The following is a 20,531-nucleotide window of genomic DNA, read 5'->3' on the forward strand; positions in this document are numbered from 1 at the left end:
GTGAGACCGAGATCCCTATCGGTGAGACCAAAGTAACTAGGGTTTGTGGCACTGGCTATGTCAAATGAAACTCGGTGGCGCCGGATAGATCAAATCAGCGGGGCCGAATTTGACTTTTAGGTTTAGGACATATGTGGAAATGAGAAAGCGGTTGAGAGTTTTCGAGCATACCACTAAGCATTTTGAGCAAGTAAGTCATTAAGAAACACCTCATCCCCTTTTAATAGTATTGACTTCCCTATGGACTCAATGTGATCTTGGATCACTAAAATGAAAATGTAGAGTCTTGAGCTTGTTGCCAATATATGTCCTTTGCATTTTGAGGGGTCCACGTCTCTACTCCATGCCATGCCAATCATTGAACTTTCTGAAATGATCACCTTGAAATAGCATTAGTCCAATGAACTATATGTCGTTAAGAATTACCAAAACCACCCAGGGATTAGTTGCACTTTCAATGGGACCTACAAATTCACCCAAAGACACGCATGTGATTTGTCAACCAACTTTGGTGCACGGGAGCATGTGCTTGTAGTTCAAATTTGAATTATGCACATTAAATGCCCAGAAATTGAATTAATGTATAAAAAAGGCCAAATGAACCCGGAATAATTCCAAAATTTAGCATGATACTTCTATTTGGTCTAATCTTCCTGTGTAAAATAATTTAGGTGGGAGAAGGCAGTGTATGTCATTTCGCACACGGAGGTGACAAATTTCCTCTCGGAACCACGTGCCTTCTTGAGAGAAGCTCCGGTTTGCAAGAAGCTTATACCAAAGCCTGCCCCAATTCGGGCAAAATTTTTAATACAACATGTTGGTGCCATGTCATGACACCATGCCAAGTTCTATGATTTTCAGGCGTGTTTTGGATTTACATGAATTAAAAAACCAAGTTTCTCAATCTTTCCGGCCGAGCCACGATGCCCAGATGTTTGATTTCATTCCCATTTCTTGCATGGGACCTAGAAATTCACCCAAGGACACACATGTGATTTTTCAACGAACTTTGGTGCACTGGAGCATGTGCTTGTAGTTAAAATTTGAATTATGCACATTAAATGCCTAGAAACTCAATTAATGCATAAAAATGCCAAACAAACCCGGAATAATTCCAAATTTAAACACGACACTCATGTAGTTGCATGTTCACTTTACATAAATGTTCTAGCAATTAAAACACCATCCTTTCCCTCCGTAACACCATTTTGTCTTTCAAAACATAATGAAGAACTCAGGTATACCACAAATAGTTTACTAGAAAGAATCGTGTGTGGGATGCGATATAAAATATCTTGGCACCATCTTGTGTGGCTTATGCAGGAAGCTTCGTCGTCTACAGTCCATCGCCCCCGCTTGAACAATACTTGCGCGCCAGTTTCTCATGGCACCGAGCGAAATTTTTCTGCCATCGTGGAAATATCTATCTCCCCGCCCCCTCCCTCCCACCAAAAGCCACATTTCAACTGTTCCTCCTTGCTTTCCAAGTTCAAACCTTCACTGCTGCTTACTGGCAGCTCAGCCTCCTCGTTGGCGACCCTTCTTCGTGCAGCGGCGCCTCCTCACCGTCCACCCTTCTTCTTGTAGTGTCGCCTCCTCACCGGCGCCCCTTCTTCTTGCGGTGCCACCTCCTCGCCGGCGACCCTTCTTCTTGCTGCGCGGCCTCCTCATTGCCGACCCTTCTTCTTCCTGTGTGGCCTCGTTGATATGGTCAGGTAATCCACACCCCACCTACACCATCCTCCTCCTTCCCCGTCCCACATGCCCCGACCAAAGGCGCGATACCTTCCGCCAAAATCACTGTCCCCCTCCTCCAATTAAGCACCGCCCACAACCATTTTGCACGCAGTATAACTTGGAGCTCAGTAGCATCTGGCAGTGGAGAAGCAAATCGCGTCCGCATGCGCGCACGAGGTCGCTATGGCTGACATGCGTACCGACCGCCAGATCTTGGAGGAGCACCTCGTCTTCGAGTCCATCATCGACACCGCCACGCGGTTGTCTACTTTAAAATACAGCTCGTGTTGTTTTCTCGAGGCCACTGCTAGTGCCTTCTAGTGTTTTGTCCTCTGTAATGTTAATATGCAATCTGATGTTTAGTAAACAGTTTGGTCCTCTGAAATGTAATGTTCAGTTAATAGTTTGGTCCTCTGAAATGTAATGTTTAGTTAACAGCTTGGTCCAACAATTGCTACATTTCGTAGTATTGTCCTTAAGCATTCTTTGTTTTGTTAACTGTCTTATCTTCTAGTACATGTTCCTATTCCGCAATGTCGTGCTCAGTTAAATATTTTAGTTCATTTGGTCTGCTGTCCATTTAACTGTTTGGTTCAATTCTGCAATTTGATTTTCATTTGTTGTGGGTACAATTTGTATTGTTATGCATGTGAAATAAATCGAATTTGGTTGTACTCAATACATATTCTACTGATAGTATGACAACTCTCAGTTAACATGATCAAGATCTTCCTTATGTGTGTTGCGGGGAAACAATGGGAGACACTGCGGTTTACCATCGAGGTTTGCTCATGCATGGTCCTTTCACTAATAGCACATTATTGTGCAGTTGCGGGAATTATTCTAATATTTAGGTTTCTTACAATTTGGTCTTGCACATGTAGATCCTGATGTCAGAGGCTTAGACCCACTGCTCGACCCATTTTGCATATGGGGAAATGAGATGTCCATGAATATCAGTCAAGTCAAGAAACTCAGAAAGATTGTTAGGATGAAGAAACTTGCGATGAATAACAGCAAGATCTTTGTTTGCACAATGAAGAAGACATCGGTCAACTACAGGATGGTACTAACTCTTTTACCTTGTTTTTACCCCTTGCGCCATTTTAAAATTTATAACATCGATTTATGCATATCTTTGTTTTCAGTATTTTTCAAAGCAGTTCACTGATGATTACCTCTCAAACCACCTGCATGGTCAAGAGGCGAGGAAGGTATTCATTCAACACCCACGATACAATATTGAAGTCTTCCTGAAGAGGGTGAAGGTTGGGCGGGCAATTACCCATAGCCACTGGCCTAAAGTTGCAAGGACATTCAACATCACTGAAGGCTCAATATTTGCCTTCCTCTTCTGCAGTTTCCCAGATGAGATTCATCTGTCTATTTACTGTGTATGATGCTACTTTCCAAAGGTTTTCGATGTTGCATGTGAAACTTGGTGTTGTTGTGTAATGGCATAACTGAGTGCCGAAGCTATATGATGTAATTCAATTATGAAATCCTGGCTGCCATTATACGGATATGAAATATTTGGTGTGTTTTATAAGAAATATCAATTTGATTACTACATGGATTATCAATAATAGGCTAATTGCCCTACAATAGAAAACCCCAATAAGCAGGACAGTTACTCAGACAACACCGTGGGCGATGAACTCAAACAACCCACACGGTTTCTAGAAAGTAGGCGTGTTCGATCAACTAACAATCACACATGGCTTCCGGCAGAGAACTGTTTGCGTTAGGCCACCTTGCACAAACGTTTCCACACAAAAAAACTGTGTGTGATATACATACGAACGGAAATTTTTTCAGGGATTCACTGTGTGGGATGTACATACAAACGGAAATGATTGGGTTTCGATGCCTCGCGAGATCGCACACAAGCTCATTTTGCCCCAGCCTGCGTGCCAGGAGGGCCTATCCCCGACGGTTTCTGGGTCGTGTGGGAAGGACCCCCCCCTATCGCCCACACTCACTTGGCGATGGTTCCAAATGCCGTTGCAGAAAGGGGTTAAAAACCATTTGTATAGCAGGTCCCTGCACCAGTGCATTTTGTCATATTATATCATGATTGTTTTGAACAAGTGTTGTCATCAGAGATCTATTATTATCACTCACTAGTTGATTATGCCATTGATATGAGTAAATGTGAGACCTAAACGTTATTGTGAATATGGTTAGTTCATAATCTTTGCTAAAAACCTGAACATCAGTTAGACATATTTGCAACAACAAGATCAAACAGAGTTTGTAAAAGTTTTTCTTTGTCACTTTCAGTTTGTCAACTAAATTGCTTGAGGACAAGCAATAGTTGAGCTTGGGGAGTTGATACGTCTCCATTGTATCTACTTTTCTAAACTCTTTTGCCCTTATTTTGAACTCTAATTTGCATGATTTAAATGAAACTAACCCAGGCTGACGTTGTTTTTAGCAGAATTGCCATGGTGTTATTTTTGTGCAAAAATAAAAGTTCTCGGATTGACCTAAAAATTTACGAAGAATATTTTTGGAATTAATAAAAATAATGGCGCAAGAATCAACCAGAGGGGGTCCACCCATTGGCAACAAGCCTGGGGGCGCGCCTAGGTGGCTTGTGGGCCCCCTGGACCTCCTCCAACTACAACTCCAACTCTATATAACCCTATTTGGGGAGAAAAACCCCAGGGAGAAGAGTTCATCATGTTTTACGATACGGAGCCGCCGCCACCTCCTGTTCTTCATCGGGAGGGCAGATCTGGAGTCTGTTTTGGGCTCCGAAGAGGGGATTCATCGCCATCATCATCACCAACCTTCCTCCATCGCTAATTTCGTTGATGCTCACTGCCGGGAGTGAGTAATTCCTTCGTAGGCTTGCTGGACGGTGATGGGTTGGATGAGATTTATCATGTAATCAAGTTAGTTTTGTTAGGATTTGATCCCTAGTATCCACTATGTTCTGAGATTGATGCTGCTATGACTTTGTTATGCTTAATGCTTGTCACTAGGGCCCGAGTGCCATGATTTCAGATCTGAACCTATTATGTTTTCATGAATATATTTGTGTTCTTGATCCGATCTTGCAATTTGTAGACACCTATTATGAACTATGATCTGCATACCCTAAGGTGACAATAATTGGGATTCTTTCCGGTGATTACCATAGTTTGAGGAGTTCATGTATTCACTAAGTGCTAATGCTTTGTTCCAGTTCTCTATTAAAAGGAGGCATTAATATCACTTAGTTTCCATTAGGACCCCGCTGCCACGGGAGGGTAGGACAAAACATGTCATGCAAGTTCTTTTCCATAAGCATGTATGACTATATACGGAATACATGCCTACATTATATTGATGAATTGGAGCTAGTTCTGTGTCACCCTAGGTTATGACTGTTGCATGATGAATGCCATCTGACATAATTATTCATCATTGATCCAATGCCTACGAGATTTTCACACATTGATCTTTCCTAAGTTACTTTGTCGTTGCCACTTTTACAATTGCTACAAAACTGCTACTGTTACTTTTGCCACCATTATTGTTACTTCCATATTACTTTGCTGCAGATATTAAGTCTTTCAGGTGTGGTTGAATTGACAACTCAACTGCTAATACTCATGAATATTCTTTGGCTCCCCTTGTGTCGAATCAATAAATTTGGCTTGAATACTCTACCCTCGAAAACTGTTGCGATCCCCTATACTTGTGGGTTATCAAGAGTGAGCATCTGGAAGCCCCTCGCCGCCGCTGCCGCCGCCTTCATGTCGCCCTTCTCCGGGAACCAGGATAGGATTTCTCTCATCTTCTCCATCCTCTCTACATCCCCGCCCGCTATCTCTGCCATCTCCACCTCGAGCGACCGCTTCCAGAGCACCACCGAACCTTAAGGTTGTCTTCGATTTCAGGAGGGAGGAAGGGATTCTCTGTCTATCTCTGCAGGAATGACAAAGGGGATCACCTCCTTTGCCCTGCATTTAATCCACGGCCGCCATGGCTATCCGCCTTCTCCACTCCCTCGAACTTCGCGTCACACCGTGCCTCACACTGTTTGCGCCCCACCAACACCACATGGCAGGGGAACAAAATTTCCACACCTTCCTCGATCTCCTCCCTGGGCCGCACCACCTGCGTGTTGCGCAGCCGCCCCGATCGTTGAGCAGCAACAACCGACAAGCTCGACCTCGCCGGACTAGGATCCCTCGCCAAAAAATTAGGAGGGTGGGTGGGTGGAGGTCGGAGACCAGGTGCACCACCCACAACTGATCGCTAGGGGAACCCATCCTCTTAGCGTACCCTTTCTTCCCTCTCTCTCCCAAAGAGCGCTTGGATAGATCTGGGCTCGGAGAGTGGTCTGCAGGCGCTCCCTTGCCTAGGTTTATAGGGAGGGGGAGAGGGATTTGAAAGGGGGAGAGCGGGGGGGGAGGAGGAAGGGGAACCAGGGGAGTAGGGGACAACGAAAGGGGGAGGAGAGGTACCGTACCTCCTTGCCTTGCCCATATCTATATCTATGCCTACTAATATAAGAAATAGGTATTCTTAGTCCGTTTTGCTATTTTATATAAAATCCCCTATGTTTCTGACATTAAACTCGTAGTACATATCAAATCAAATGATTTTTAAAATACTCATATCTTCTAAACCACAACTCCAAACTTGACATGTTATATATGAAATTTAATTAGAAAATATATAGAATTTGAATATGATGTTATTTTACCTGTTAACATTTAAAAAAATACTATCTAGGCGGCAATATTAATCAAAAATGCATTATCCGTCTTTTTTTTCATACTGGTACTGATTCAGATTGAGGATGAACACATCAGCAAAATCAGGATTGGGCATGAAATTGAAGATAAATTTGCTAGAAACACCCCATAAATAAGGACATGCATGAAAAAAAATAAAGGAAGGACTCAATAAAGATGGGATGTCCTCTATAAAAGAAATAAAAGAGAAACTGAAGAGGAGATCCGATAAAGACGATATGTTGCGCTATTCTCCTATATATAAAAAGAAGAAAAAGAGGACATGCATGGAAAAAAGTAAAAAGGAGGCATGCATGATAAAAAATAAAATAAAAAACGAGTTTGATAAGATATCAATAGTGATAAAACAGGGACCAATACCTACGACATGTATGGCAAGAAATAGTGATGAAACAGGGGTGCAAGTACATGCGTCCACAAGAGACTATACAAAAATGTTCTTTTTCAGACCAAAAAAAATCTCTTTTTATGATTAAAAAATCATGTATCTTTAATCCTTTTAACAACTCTTCATGTATTTAAGAAATATGCATGTGAAAAAAGTGTTCAAGAGTTACCCTAAGTTGGTGATTCTTAAACTGAAAACTGACATTGATATAGACATGTCTCGTAGTGTGCTAATGTGTCATCGTTTGTTTTTTGTCGTTTTTCTTTACTCGCCCGTAACAACACCCCATTTCGAATATGACATGAATAAATGCATGATCACTTGTCCGTTTTTTTGTATGGATTAAATCTACATGCAAGTCAGTGTTGAAATAGAACACAATCTTAAATTGCGTGGTTAAGACCATCTTTGTTTGGGTTGTAGTTATAAATTCTCAGATTATAGACGATTTTTTGTAAATTAAGAGCCTGTGGTATTTTTTTTCTTTCATTGCAACGTACGAGTCTTTTTGCTAGTGATAATCAAAATTATTTAACTTTCGACCCAATTTTAAGTTTAATTTACTTACCAAATTTCTCATCAAATTATAAGGTAAACTACGAACATGTGATAAACATTTATTTACACAATCACGTTAACATGGGCAGGTAAATCACAAGGTAATGTATTGGAATATTTATATTCCGTTGCAACTCACGGTCATTGTTCCAATACGTAACAGTAAAACGAAGAGTATTGTAGTGTGCTGCTGCTACTTTTTTTTTAGTAACGTGTGCTGCTGCTACTATTACTATACTACTACTTGGTTGGGTTAAAACAGGCAGGTGTGTTTATCCTAGCGAGCAGTTCGGTGTGGGCCATGAATGTCATTGACGAACTAGGCCGCGAGTATCTGCGCCCACGGATCAAATCAAAGCTGCCTGTAACGATCCCGAACGATTCGCGTGCAGGCCACCTGAAGCGTCCAACACCCAACGCTTCCGCTTCTTTGCTGCAAGAACATCGGAGGGGTCACTGCTCTCTCGCCCAAGCGCAGGATTCGAGCTCCCCCAAAGCAATCCCCGGCCTGCATCGTCTTCCTCTGCTCCTCCGTGGTACGGTTTGCTCTGCTTCCTTCCTCTTTCAGTTAAGTTGTCGCTGCTCTGGTTGCTGTTCTGGCCGCGGCTTGGGGTTTTTTTTGGTTGTTTTGGAGGTGTTTGGGCCACTTTGGGCGGTCCAATGTCCGGCGGCCGGCGGCTCTTCCGTGGGTCGGCTGCCGGATTCGTGCCTTTCTCCCTCCTCCTTTCACCTCCCTTGGCTCCACCGGCGACTGCCGCCACCGTCGTGCCTTTCTTCCTCCCCTTCTCCTTTCTATCTTCTCCCCTGCCCCTCATTCAAACGCGCTTGCGGGCTGGGTGACCCGTGCGGAGAGCAGCAGCGGCCACATTGATAGGGGAGGAGATCAAGGTTGCCGTCGATGGGAAATGAGGTGATTGGGTCGACGAATAGAAGGACGAAGTCTAAACCGCCGGCCGGCAAAGAGGGCAGGCAGCAACGGGTTGCCGTCACGACGGTGCCACCGGTATGTTGCGGAGTGAATCTGCGCCACCCCTCCTCTCAGCGAAGCTGGATGGCGCCGCGTGGAGAAGGCAACGTCCCCATGTTGCTCGCCACCGCCCACGTGACGAACTCGCCGCGCGGACCTCTCCCCCACCATGGTCGCATGGTAGGGGGATGTGCTTTTCTTTTCGAAAAGGGTCGGGAGATGTCAGATGTGCTAAGCTCAAGGTCAAGTCCAGCTGTCCTGCGCCATTGGCTTCAGTCGCCCACAGGATGTTCGATGAAATACTCACAAGGAATTGACAGGTTAATTCGTCTATAATCGATCATCTTGTTAGGTCTTCTGTTACATACACTACTCTTGTAATACTGCAATTGTGCACGTCATCTCTGCGCCTGACGTCTCATGATCTGATGATGCCGGGGAGACGTCAAACGTCGCGGGCATCATCTCGTTCTCTGAAAAAAATGTGTGCATGTATGGTTCTCTCTGAAACATGTACTGCAATTGTGCCCTTAGGAAACATTTTCTTCCCCAGAGCTTTTAGCTTGTTTACCCTCTGCTCATGAGACCCTTATTCTTAAAATCTGATTGTGCAAGCTATCATTGTGGTCTTTTTTTTAGAACACCATTGTAGTCACAGAGAAATTTCATAGGTTGAATTCACCACATCCTCCTTTTAATTAAAATGTTGTCAGGACAACTGCCGTGAGGATCATCCCCCATTGGTCTTGTTTTTATACTATTATAAACTCTTACTCCAGTTGAAAGTTGAAACCAAATGCTCTTGCGCCAAATAGTGGAAGATGACATCAAATTATTGCTGTGATCTTTCGGCGCAGCAAAGTGCGCTACTGCTTCTAGTTCGCATATGTTTCTCGTAGATAAGATCCCCACCCCCTCGCTCTGTTCAGTTCGTGGGGTTTGGGGTTTTTGGACTGCGCCATCGAGGACCGGTCATTGTCTCTTTTGTTCTGGTAGGATCATTTTACTGACCTTGTCTTTCATACCGGAGGGTTTTGTAGTTTGTAGGTCTAAATCGACTGGTTTATTGAGGTCAGAAGTACGAAATCACATCAATAATATTGGGCTCTGGACGGTAGCTAGGTTTGGTGTGCTAGTTGTTACTGAGGTCTGCACACTTTCGAGCAAAAAAATATTGCGATGATGTTATCCTCCATTTGCTCGCTGGATTTGCTGTGCATTTTGATGATAATCCACTTGATGTTTCCTAAGGTTGAGATGGTTGGATTAGGCCGAGCTTTTCCTTCCTGTTCCTGGTGGTTTTTATTTTCTGAAGGGCCTAAAAATGATTTATTTTCTGAAAACATTTAAAATTGCAGTTCAGATATTCCTGAAATCAATTATTCTCTGAGGCCATTCATCAATTAATTTCATAAATTAAACGCCCCGATACATTGAGTATTTTCTGTTCTCTTCTCCAGCATTGATCCTACTAACTACAAAATGCAAAAGCATGAAATCGGGCGTGATAGCTCGCCGGGCACCCAGTCCCTGTCAACCATCATCAGTCATAACAGATCTGTGCGTCTTAGATTTCTCAAAGAATTCAATGAGTTGAAGTACGGGAGTGTCACTGAAGATTACAAGGCAATCAATAGAAAGAGGCATGAACTTATCAGCACCCTTGAAAAGCTGCAACTTATACCTATCAAGTTGCCCTATGCCAGTGTAGCTCTCAAGTCATCAAATGTGACATTACATGATGAAGCACAAAGTGGGAACAATATTAGTTCTGATAATATTATCAAATTGGATCTGTACAATGTTGGAGATGATACCCATGCTACCATGGACAATACTGGGGCTCAGGAAACTGTTTGCTTACTTGATTCTGATGATAACGACATGGTTCAATCCTTTGTAGATGGAAATTTATCCGATTCTAAGAAAAATACTGATTTTATCCAAGAATGCATGCTGGCTGAGCAGCCTTCCCAATACCAGGACATCAGTTTTGAAGCTCAACTTGTAGTTGAGCCAGGAAAGGACAGCACGGACATTGACAATGAGGTGCATTCAACTCATCATATATCTTCTGTTTCTTAATGCATCTAATATAATGCACAATTCTGCATTTTTTAACTGCATGAATAAGAGAGGAGGGAAATAGACATTATTCATTCCCATGCTCGCAAATAGCTTATGTGATCTTTAAACCCATAGGTTATCTTTTTATGCACAATTGTCTCATTATTTATTTTGTCTAAACTGCTTAACAGTATCAAGTTTGTCTAAACTTATGCTGGCATGATAAATTGCATTGTGCTGAAATTACTTATTACTGACTAGCTTCCATCTATATTTCAAGCCCAAGGAAATTGCTTTACTTGATGGCCATAGTACTTCAGAGCCACAACTGATCAAGCAAGGACAGAATGACATAAACATTTACGCCGAGGTCTGCTTCGATATTAACTCTGGAAATGTTAGTCAATATTGCTGTTTTTTTCCTATATAGTTTGATTAGAGAACTACTGGTAATCACTGAGTATGTTCATATTTATGCCTAGATGCTAACCAGTATCATGCTCTCAATAACATCAAAAGTCCTTCCCCAAGGACTGCATGTCCTAGTAAGATATTGTTATATTGCACTTGAATCAACTCAAGTTACTCAATGATGTCCCTGAAGTAAATTTTTGATATGTGCTTTTTACAGGAATATATTTTTGATTTTTTGAATATCCCCTTTTGCTCTGTTTAGTTACAAAAAATTGATTTTAGTTTCATAACTTTTTTCCAGAAGATATGCCTACTCGGTTTCAAAAAATGAAAACTGATTGATTTAGTTCAGATATGACTATATGAGAGATACTATTGTTTTTTAATCTCAATATCTGAATTGGTAAATGGAATCGTTTCTCCCTGTCATGTTCACTATCTTGCATTTCGACAGAGTCGTGACAAGGAGAGAGAAACAAGGGAAGGAGAAGGTGAGGATGTCCAAAGTAAACAACACATGGAGAACAACAATATTTCTGTTGTAGATTCTTGTGAAATATCTTGTGAGGTCATACAAAGTGATTCAACGGCAAATGGACATTATAATCACTATGATAACAATGACAATCCAGTTGATGACCTGGATGACCTTTGGAACGAAATGTCTCTTGCATTGGCATGTTCAAAGGTATCTGTTTAATAAACTCATTGCAATTGTCTCCAGATATATTCTCTTCTCTGTTTTCTTATATCAGGTTAGATTTCAATATTTCATGATCTCAGGGCCTTGCTTACTTGATAATGGGTTTCATGTCTGCACTGATGAAATGGTTCTCAGCAAGTATGCCACATAGAAAATAGTATTTGTAGTACATACCTATAGTTAAAGTACCATTTCTCTATCTACTTGGTGTATATTTTTCAAAAAGAAAAGGAAAATGTGATTGTTGTCTTCCACATGATGCTTGAGGCCAATTATGTGACACTATTTTGCATTTTATTACTTGAAGGTCTAGAGCAGGAGCAATGATCTTACTGGTTGTTTTGAAACAGCTAGTTTTGCATTTTCCTCTGGTCCTTTTTCGTTCTCACACATATACTTTAATGCTTTACCATCATCATACTACTGTTTTCTTAATTTTACCCCTTTACGCATTTGCTTTGTTCTTTTGTCTACCATTACTTGCTTCTTGATGAATCTGACCAACATACTTAATCTAACCAGACCATTGGAAGCGATCACAGTATTGTTCCGTCGGAGAAGAATAATTCTGAAGTAGTGGATGATTGTCATCACGACTTCCTGATGAAAGATGATTTGGGCATTGTATGTCGTGTTTGTGGTTTGATCCAGCAACGTATCGAGAATATTTTTGAGATAAACTGGAAAAAGGTACGGAGTTTCTGATCCAAATTAGTCCAATTTATTTTCTTGAATACTCTGAAGATAATTATTAAAAGATTCAAATAACATTAACTGGTAAATAGTGTCCTGTCAATCAACTCATTGATTAGTTCTGTATGTTATCGTTTATAAACTTTCTTCATCGGTTATTTGTCATTAATGATTGATAGATCAAACAAATGCCCCCCCCCCCCCCCCCCCCCGTGCGCGCAAAAAAAGATCAAACAAATGCCCTATACGAACACCCATTGCATGTGTTTTAGCTTTTAACAAATGTCAATCAAGTCATTGATTAGTTCTGTTTGAATGAGGATTTTACTGGGATATAGTTCAAATAAACCAAGTAAATCCTATCCCAACCCCAAATGTTAAGATGTAGATTTCGAAAAAAAGCAATTCACTTCTGTTTCCGCATTGGCGGAGCCACATCTCTCATTTCCTCTTTGTTGCATCAGCATAAGCAATCCCACAGAACTTATGCGCCAGAACCCAGAAACTACAATGAGCTGGAAGCAACTACCAGTCCTTCAGGAAATATTCTTCAAGTTGTCCCTGGTGCTCTCTCAATCCACTCTCAGCATTCAGAACAGATGAAACCTCACCAAGTGGAAGGCTTTAATTTCTTGGTCAAGAACCTGGCAGATGAGAACAACCCTGGAGGTTGTATTCTAGCACATGCACCAGGTTCTGGAAAGACTTTTATGCTAATTAGCTTTGTTCAAAGCTTCCTGGCCAGATACCCTGCAGGAAGGCCATTGATTATCCTTCCAAAGGGCATTCTGGCAACATGGAGAACAGAATTTGTCCATTGGCAAATTAAGGACATGCCTATACCCTTGTTTGACTTCTATTCCTCCAAAGCTAATAACCGGTCTGAACAACTCAAGGTTTTGAACTTGTGGGAAGAAAAGAGAAGCATATTGCTGCTAGGGTATCATCAATTTGCATGCATAGTATCTGATAGGAATACTTATAAAATAGAAGTTGTCATGTGCCGAGATAAGTTGTTGAAGGTCCCAAGCCTTGTCATTCTAGATGAAGGCCACACTCCGAGAAATGAGCAAACTGACTTACTCACTGCACTTGGAAGTATAAGAACTCCTAGAAAAGTGGTTCTCTCAGGAACCTTGTTTCAGAATCATGTAAGAGAGGTTTTCAACATTCTGAACCTTGTGCGGCCAAAATTCCTGAAGATGGAGAAACCTCGTGCAATAGTGAAGCGCATACTAAGCAAGGTTGACATGTTGGGGAAGAGTGCACGGTCAAAGTACACTTCTGATAAGTACTTCTATGATGTGGTTGAAGGAAACCTTAAAAAGGACGCAGATGATAAAATGAGAGTAATGATCATCCATAATCTACGCGAGCTAACCGCGAATGTGCTGCACTATTATAAAGGTGAGCTTTTGGATGAATTACCCGGACTTGTGGACTTCACCGTTTTTCTGAATATGAGTACCGAGCAGGAAAAGATCCTTAGGAGTTTGGTAAGACTAGATAATTTTAGCAGGAAAACAGCATGCAGCGCTGTTTATCTTCATCCGTGCTTAAAGAATATTCAAAACGTTGAAGGGAAAAATCGAGATATTGCTGTTCAGAAGATTGATTCCATCATAAAAAGTGGAATTGATATCAAGGTTGGGGCAAAGGCAAAGTTTATATACAATTTGTTGTGTCTTTCAGAGGCTGCAGGAGAGAAGGTACTCGTGTTCAGCCGGTATCTGAACCCTCTGGTTTTCTTGGAAATGCTGCTCATAAGAATGAAAGGATGGAAACCAGAGGTTCACATGTTTAAATTAAATGGTAAATCAATACAAGAGCAGCGAGACAAGGCGGTTGAGAGATTCAACCACTCAACGGATGCTAAAGTTTTGTTTGGTTCCATCAAGGCATGCGGCGAGGGCATCTCCCTTGTTGGCGCATCACGCGTTGTCATTCTGGAGGTCCAGGAAAATCCTTCCGTGACGCGGCAGGCAATCGGACGGGCATTCAGACCAGGGCAGTCCAGATTGGTGCATTGCTACCGCCTTGTTGCCGCCGACTCCCCAGAAGAGGAGGACCACAAGACAGCCTCCGGAAAAGAATGGAAGTCCAAGATGTGGTTCGAATGGAACGAGCTTTGCAGCAACGATGATTTTGAGCTTGCCGCTGTGGATATTTCAGAGAGCGGGGACAGGTTTCTCGAACACGAGGCACTGCGACAAGATGTCAAATCTCTGTACAGAAGGTATGTATGAATCTGATTGAACCTTTTTTCTTTTTCTGCTAGGAGGTTGAATGCATCAATGAATACGCCCATATATCTGATTTTGTTACTTGGTTCTGTTTGCAGGTGAAGAACAGAGGCAAGCGCTAACCAGTGAGAAAGAAAGAGGAAGAATAATCTAGGTAGGAACTGAAGTGGCTTCTTTGCAGTATTTTGTCTGATCGTCTGAAGTGTGGTAGTATGAGGAGATGTAACAACCATTTGCACTCTCAAATGTTAAAAGTGTCTATTTGTTGACATTTTCTGTCTCCATTAAAATGATGATAAATTTCTGGAGTCGTGGTAATGTGGTACTGCTAATGACTATTCCGATGCAAGTTATCTAGGTTTCAGTTCAACTTTTGCTGTCATGTGAGTCGAACCAATTGTGTGGTGTTCTCTGTCCGCTGAACAAGTTTTCAACTGTATAAGAATTGTTACTCTTAACCTTACTGTCATGAGCCATTCTCTATGTGTTGGCTGCCTGAATCTGATGATTCTATGTCTGTCTTTGTCCATGGACAAAATCTGAACATCACGCAGTGTCCTTCTCGGTCCCTTCATCTCCTCCGCCACGCCGTCTTGAGCTCGGACACCGTCTACGAAAAAGCCCCCCTCCCGCCCAACATGTCAACTCTCTACCGCTCCCACACTAATGTCGGCCCCCGCTGCTGCTGCCTCGCGCGGGACGCCGCGGCCGGCCATGTCATCCCGTCCCCTCTGTGCCGCTCCTCCCCTACTTCTTCAGTTCTTTTATCAAAATCGACTTAAACCCGGAAAAAAATCAGTTGCGTTATACTCACTCCATCCTAAATTACTTGTAGCAGAAATATTTGTATATAGAACTAAACATACGTCTAGATACATTCATTTCTGTGACAAGTAATTCCAGACGGAGCGAGTACTGGTAGATGTAGATGGCAAACGCGAAAAAACTTATTGTACTGGTATAGATCAAGAAACTGGTGTCTATTTGGATCAACAAATCATCAATATCCTGAATCCAGTCGTCAATGAAGTACACCAATCTGTGCTGGCTAGCAAAAAAATACCAATCTACTATCTCTACAGCAAGCTACACCCCCATCTCATATACAGTTATACGTACAACCTACTTCATTTACCACACCAATTGTATACTTGTATGATATACGTATATACTTGCTTCAGATTTACCGTGTACTACCATGCATGTTCTGCTTGCTTCTCCATGCATACTGGCGGCGGCGCCGGCCGGCCGGCCCAGGCTTCTGGCACGCCGCCCCCTGCGTTATTCAGTGCCATGCTGTACGTCCAGGTGGTCGCCAGCTCAAGTGACGAAGTCGTGCAGCAGCTGCGACGACGACGAGGCGAACCGCTGCCGGTCGTCGCCGCCGTTGAGGAAGTCGAAGTCGCCGGGGTTGCCGTACAGCAGGCCCTGCTGCTCGGGCGGCACGTGGCCGGCGTTGTTGTTGTTGTTGCAGTGCTGCAGGCCCAGCGTCAGCGACACGCTGCCGCCGAGGTCGCCCATGTTGCCGCCGTACGGCACGAACCTGGTGTCGTCGCCGTGGTGCGGGAACGCGTCCTGCAGGAGGCTGCCGCCGCCCGGGCCGTGGTGGTTCAGGCTGAGGCCTGCTGGCGCGTACGTGCCCATGTCGCCGCCGCCGAAGCTGGACAGCGGGCCGGCGTCCATGCTGCCCACCGGCTCCGACTTGTAGGCGTTCAGCAGCTGGCTCGCGCCGGCGTGCGTCGACGTGCTCTGGAACTCGTCGCGGTCCTGGTCCTCCGAGCATGCCGCCTCGTCCACCTTGCTGTGCTTGTTGCCGGCGTTCTCCGACGACGAGTTGGTGGAGTCCATCTCCGCGCCGAACTCCTCCTTGTACATCTCCTCCACCATCGGCTTCCATAGGCGGACGCGCGCGTTGATGAACCAGTTCGACACCTGCCCCCTGGACAAGCCGGCCTGCCTCGCCAGCATCACCTTCTCCGAGTCTTTGGGGTACCTGCATCGATCATGGCGGATCAGTGAGCGAGCACAGAGGAGTAGAGTGACCAGCTGCATGGGCGGCGCGGTGGGTAGCTTACGGGTGGAGGAAGTGCTCGAAGAGCCAGGCGCGGAGGACGGAGACGGCGGACTCCGGGAGGCCGCGCTGGGGCCGCCACGCGTGCTGCGGCTGCTGCATCATGCCGAACTGCTGCATGGCGCGCTGCTGCCGGAGGTGCTGGTCGATGTACCGCAGCCGAGACAGGCCCCCCGCGCCGGAGCCGTCCTGAGGCTCGCCGAGGCTCCGCCGCGCCGACTGCACCTGCGCGCCGATCGCGTCCCGCAGCGACCGGAAGTGCCGGGAGATCGTCTGCAGGGCCAGCGCCGTGTAAGGCCTCGCCGCGCCGGAGCCGGCCACCGCGTCGAACGACGACACTACCATCTGCATCTGCTGGTGGTAGTGCCTGTACCTCCGGTCCACCTGGTCCAGCATGGCCATCAGTGCCGTCACCTTGTTCTGGAGGTCCTGCCTCTCCGCCGGCGACAGCTCGGCGGCGGAGCTCCCCTCGTTCTCCTCGCCCTTGTCGCCCTCGACCTTGCCGCACTCGCCGTTGCCGGCCGAGTCGTCCTTCCTGTCCCCCTTCCTCTTGATCGCGTCCCGGACACTGACCACCTCGTCCAGCAGCTCGCGCGCCGCCTTCAGGAACCTCGAGTTCTGCACGTACACGTTCACCTGCGCGTTCCTGCTCGCCGCCATCGCCATCGCCGACTGGTTCGGGCTCATCAAGGTGGGGGAAGCGGCCGCAGCCATGCCGCCCGGACGGCCGTACTGGTAGAGGGACACCGGCACCTGCGAGCCGAGGCTGAGCGACAGGCCACCCTGGTGACTGCGCTGCCCTGCCGACGCGCCGCCGTCTCCCATGAGCATCTGCGTCTGCAGGCCGCCGAGCTCGGAGCCGTCCCTCGAGCCCATGAACGCGGCCTGCTCGTCGTCTCGGCCATCGCCGCCGCCGCCGCCGTGCGCTATGTGGCTCTGCTGCACGATGGACGCCGGGAGCGGGATCAGGCCGCCGATCGACGAGTCTGGGTATTGGTTGGACATGGGGTAGTGGTGGTGGAATGACATGTCGCCGGCACCTCCGCCGCCGCCGGCGAGGCCCCTCTGATCGTTTGAAGTGGAGAAGAACGTGGCCATCCGATCCTCTTCAGATGCAAATGCAATCTATCATCAGAAGCGTACTACTGTACTGTCGACGCTTGGTAAGGTTCAAGTTTTGTCTTGAGTGTCGAACTGAAGAAATAGAGGATTGGAAACGGTCAGTAAATCCCGCTCAGAATTGCCAGAAGGCGATTTCATCTTGCTCCTAAATTCAAATTACAGTAGTAAATAGCAAGATTTGGAGCAAAGGAAAGATGGTAAAAACATGGTGCGCTAGTACAACTGTGCATCTACATACTGTACTAAATTAGGCAGAAGTATCATTATGATATGAGTGGACTAGGCAAGAATAACTACAAATTCATTCAGAAAATTACAAGAGGGGTGAAAGAATTCTACTGCAAGCGAAGTAAATCAAAAGGATAGAATGGACCCAACAGAATTGAAAGCATCTATATATCTACCTGGGAGGACAAACTTCAGATCACTGTACTTCCCAAACACACAACACCTCAATCTTCTTTCTGAAGTACCTGCATACAAAAAGAAACCGAAGCCTTTTCACTCAGCTGATGAAACCAGCATATAATTTCAGGAAAACACCAGTCCAAATCAGTGGTACCTATCAAGGGGGGAAAAGGCCTAACTGGACATGACTTGGGAGAAACTAAGAACACACAAAAATATCAGTTACTACTAGTTACTACTACCACTTGGCAATTCAGAGACCAAACTTGCTAAGAATCAGCCAGAACAGGAAGCAATTTTTCAAGTTGGTATGGTGCTGCACCAGCCAACCACAAGTAGTTAACCAGGAACAGAAAGCTCAACAAGCAAGAAGCCACAACAACACCAAGAATCCATATAGAGACCAAAACACCTAACAGAAACCTGTTGCTCACTGAATCATCTACAAATTTGATGGATGCAAAGAGCAAGGCAAGCTTGATAAGATGAACCTCTACACATACCTCTGCAAGAACTGGCTTTGAGGCCAAGCAAGAGCAAGAGCTTCTTCTTCTTGGGTGCTATCTGATCAGAGTTCTTCTGACAGGAACCACCTAGCAGAAGACCGGCCGGGGACAGAGGGCCGATCCCGAGGATTCTAAAGAGGGGATTAGCAGCGAGGGTGTGGGCTTAAAATAACCAAGAACGCTCCTGGGATTGTATATATCTTGCTGCTTTTGGTGTTGGTCTCTTCTCTTTTGGTTGTTGTAGCTCCTCCTGCCTCCTTCCCTGAGCAATAATATACTCCGGGGCTGCTTGCGCCAATGAGGAGGGCCTGCCTAACACTATCCCCCCGCCCCGCAAATCCTAAAGAAACCCCACCACCGTTTTTGTTTGTTTCCCTCTCGCTTATTCCTCCCTATCTCCTCTTTACCCCACTCGTTTTCTCACGTATAGGATTGCTGCTTTGAGCGCGTGCGTCACGCTCAGGCCACAGGGACATCGACGGCCGAGATCGGGAGACCGACCCTCGATCTCCGCCGTCGACATGAGACTGATGCGCCTTTTAGGCATGCAATACATACATGTGTACTTTAGTTTAGTTGTGACTCACATGATAAAACCAACATCATACGGTTGGTTGCAGGTATATCTTAGTAACTCTGAAGAATATGCTTCCACATGCAAGTGTTTATTTATTTTTGGTTCTGAACAATTAGACAATTGAGAATTTCAAATTTGACGGGAAGGCCGCGGAACGGAGTGGGGAAAAAAGGGAGCTCTCGCTTTTATGCTGCTATAGAAACCCGTAGATTCTTGCCAGTTTTGAGTGACCTTGCAGCGAGCATACCTGTTGGGCAGGCAGTTCAGTTAGTCCACTCAGTGCACAGAAAAGCAGGTCCATTACCCTCCTCACTTGCTGGGTGTGTTTTCAGCTGAAAGGGCCCCCCAAGTTGCCATTTCTAGCTGATTCTCCCCGGACGCCTTGATTGCAAGGGCACCAATCCGATCGATCCCCTCCCTTCTCGCTTTCAGTAGGTGACGGCATCTGTTAAGACGTATTAGTCCCCTAACCACCAGTTGGTAGACCTAAAACCCTCTTTCCCTCCCCCCTCCCAACCTTCCGTATCTCCCAACTGATCATCATCAGATGCTCCTAAGCAACTCCATGCACCGGGGTACGACGCTGACATCTCACAGAAAGCCAGCCCTACCTACATCTACACACATGCATTTGCAGCACGACCAAATCTTCTTCTCTTCTCTTCTCTTCTCCGGTTGAAGAAAGTGCATGAACAGGAGGCCCCTAGCTAGCTAACACCAGATATGATGATGAGATAACTGATGCCCCCACAAACCCTTTATTTTTCCGTTTGGTGGCAGCACTTGCTTTTGAAATTGGACATGTGGTAGTGATGTGCAAGGACGAGTGTTTCCGTGGTCCCCCTCCAATCATGAATTTGACCCCTCAACCCCCCTTGCCGTTGCTTTGCGGGTCGTCTCGCTGAGCGGCGGGCCAGCCCCGAAAGGCGCAGGATTCGGCGGAAATCCGGTGAACAGTCGGGTGCAGTTTGTGATGAAATGTGTATAGTATTGTCTCTGTTCCTCGGCTCAAATAGATAAATATAGTGTGCACGTATCAAGTTTGCGATTATTCGTAGTTCTGAGAGAATATCTAGGAGATATGCAAATCAAATCATCGAAATAATTTTACTAATTTGTGAGGTTTGATTCATTTCATGCCATCAAAAGATACTTTTGAATGTCACCATCATGCCTATATTATCAGGAAACATAGGTCACATCCCATTTAATTTATTTTCCTTCATCTATTTTTATTTTGTGAAAACCCAGAAATCTAATCACCACAGGCCGGAGTATCAAACTAGGGAGTCTTCAATGCATGGCAACATTATTCAGTGTGGT

General features: G+C 45.0%; 2 protein-coding genes across 2 annotated transcripts; one reads left to right on the top strand and one right to left on the bottom strand.

Moving 5' to 3' along the window:
• The first annotated feature begins 8,029 nt into the window (after window positions 1-8,029).
• On the top strand, window positions 8,030-15,179 carry LOC123093260 (protein CHROMATIN REMODELING 35). Its single transcript, XM_044515177.1, has 7 exons — window positions 8,030-8,724; window positions 9,865-10,453; window positions 10,752-10,841; window positions 11,340-11,573; window positions 12,111-12,278; window positions 12,746-14,517; window positions 14,623-15,179. Exons 1-7 carry the CDS (start codon window positions 8,336-8,338, stop codon window positions 14,624-14,626), a joined length of 3,246 nt encoding a protein of 1,081 aa, XP_044371112.1. The 5' UTR covers window positions 8,030-8,335; the 3' UTR covers window positions 14,627-15,179.
• A 308-nt stretch (window positions 15,180-15,487) lies between these two features.
• On the bottom strand, window positions 15,488-18,971 carry LOC123093261 (BEL1-like homeodomain protein 7). The gene is made up of 4 exons (XM_044515178.1): window positions 18,629-18,971; window positions 18,122-18,190; window positions 16,600-17,789; window positions 15,488-16,517 (listed from the first exon to the last, which is right to left on the bottom strand). The coding sequence occupies exons 3-4, from the start codon at window positions 17,691-17,693 to the stop codon at window positions 15,845-15,847; spliced, it is 1,767 nt and encodes a 588-aa protein (XP_044371113.1). The 5' UTR covers window positions 17,694-17,789; window positions 18,122-18,190; window positions 18,629-18,971; the 3' UTR covers window positions 15,488-15,844.
• Between the last annotated feature and the right edge of the window lie 1,560 nt (window positions 18,972-20,531).

This window comes from Triticum aestivum, chromosome 4B, assembly GCF_018294505.1.
Source record: "Triticum aestivum cultivar Chinese Spring chromosome 4B, IWGSC CS RefSeq v2.1, whole genome shotgun sequence".
NCBI classification, from domain to species: Eukaryota; Viridiplantae; Streptophyta; class Magnoliopsida; order Poales; family Poaceae; genus Triticum; species Triticum aestivum.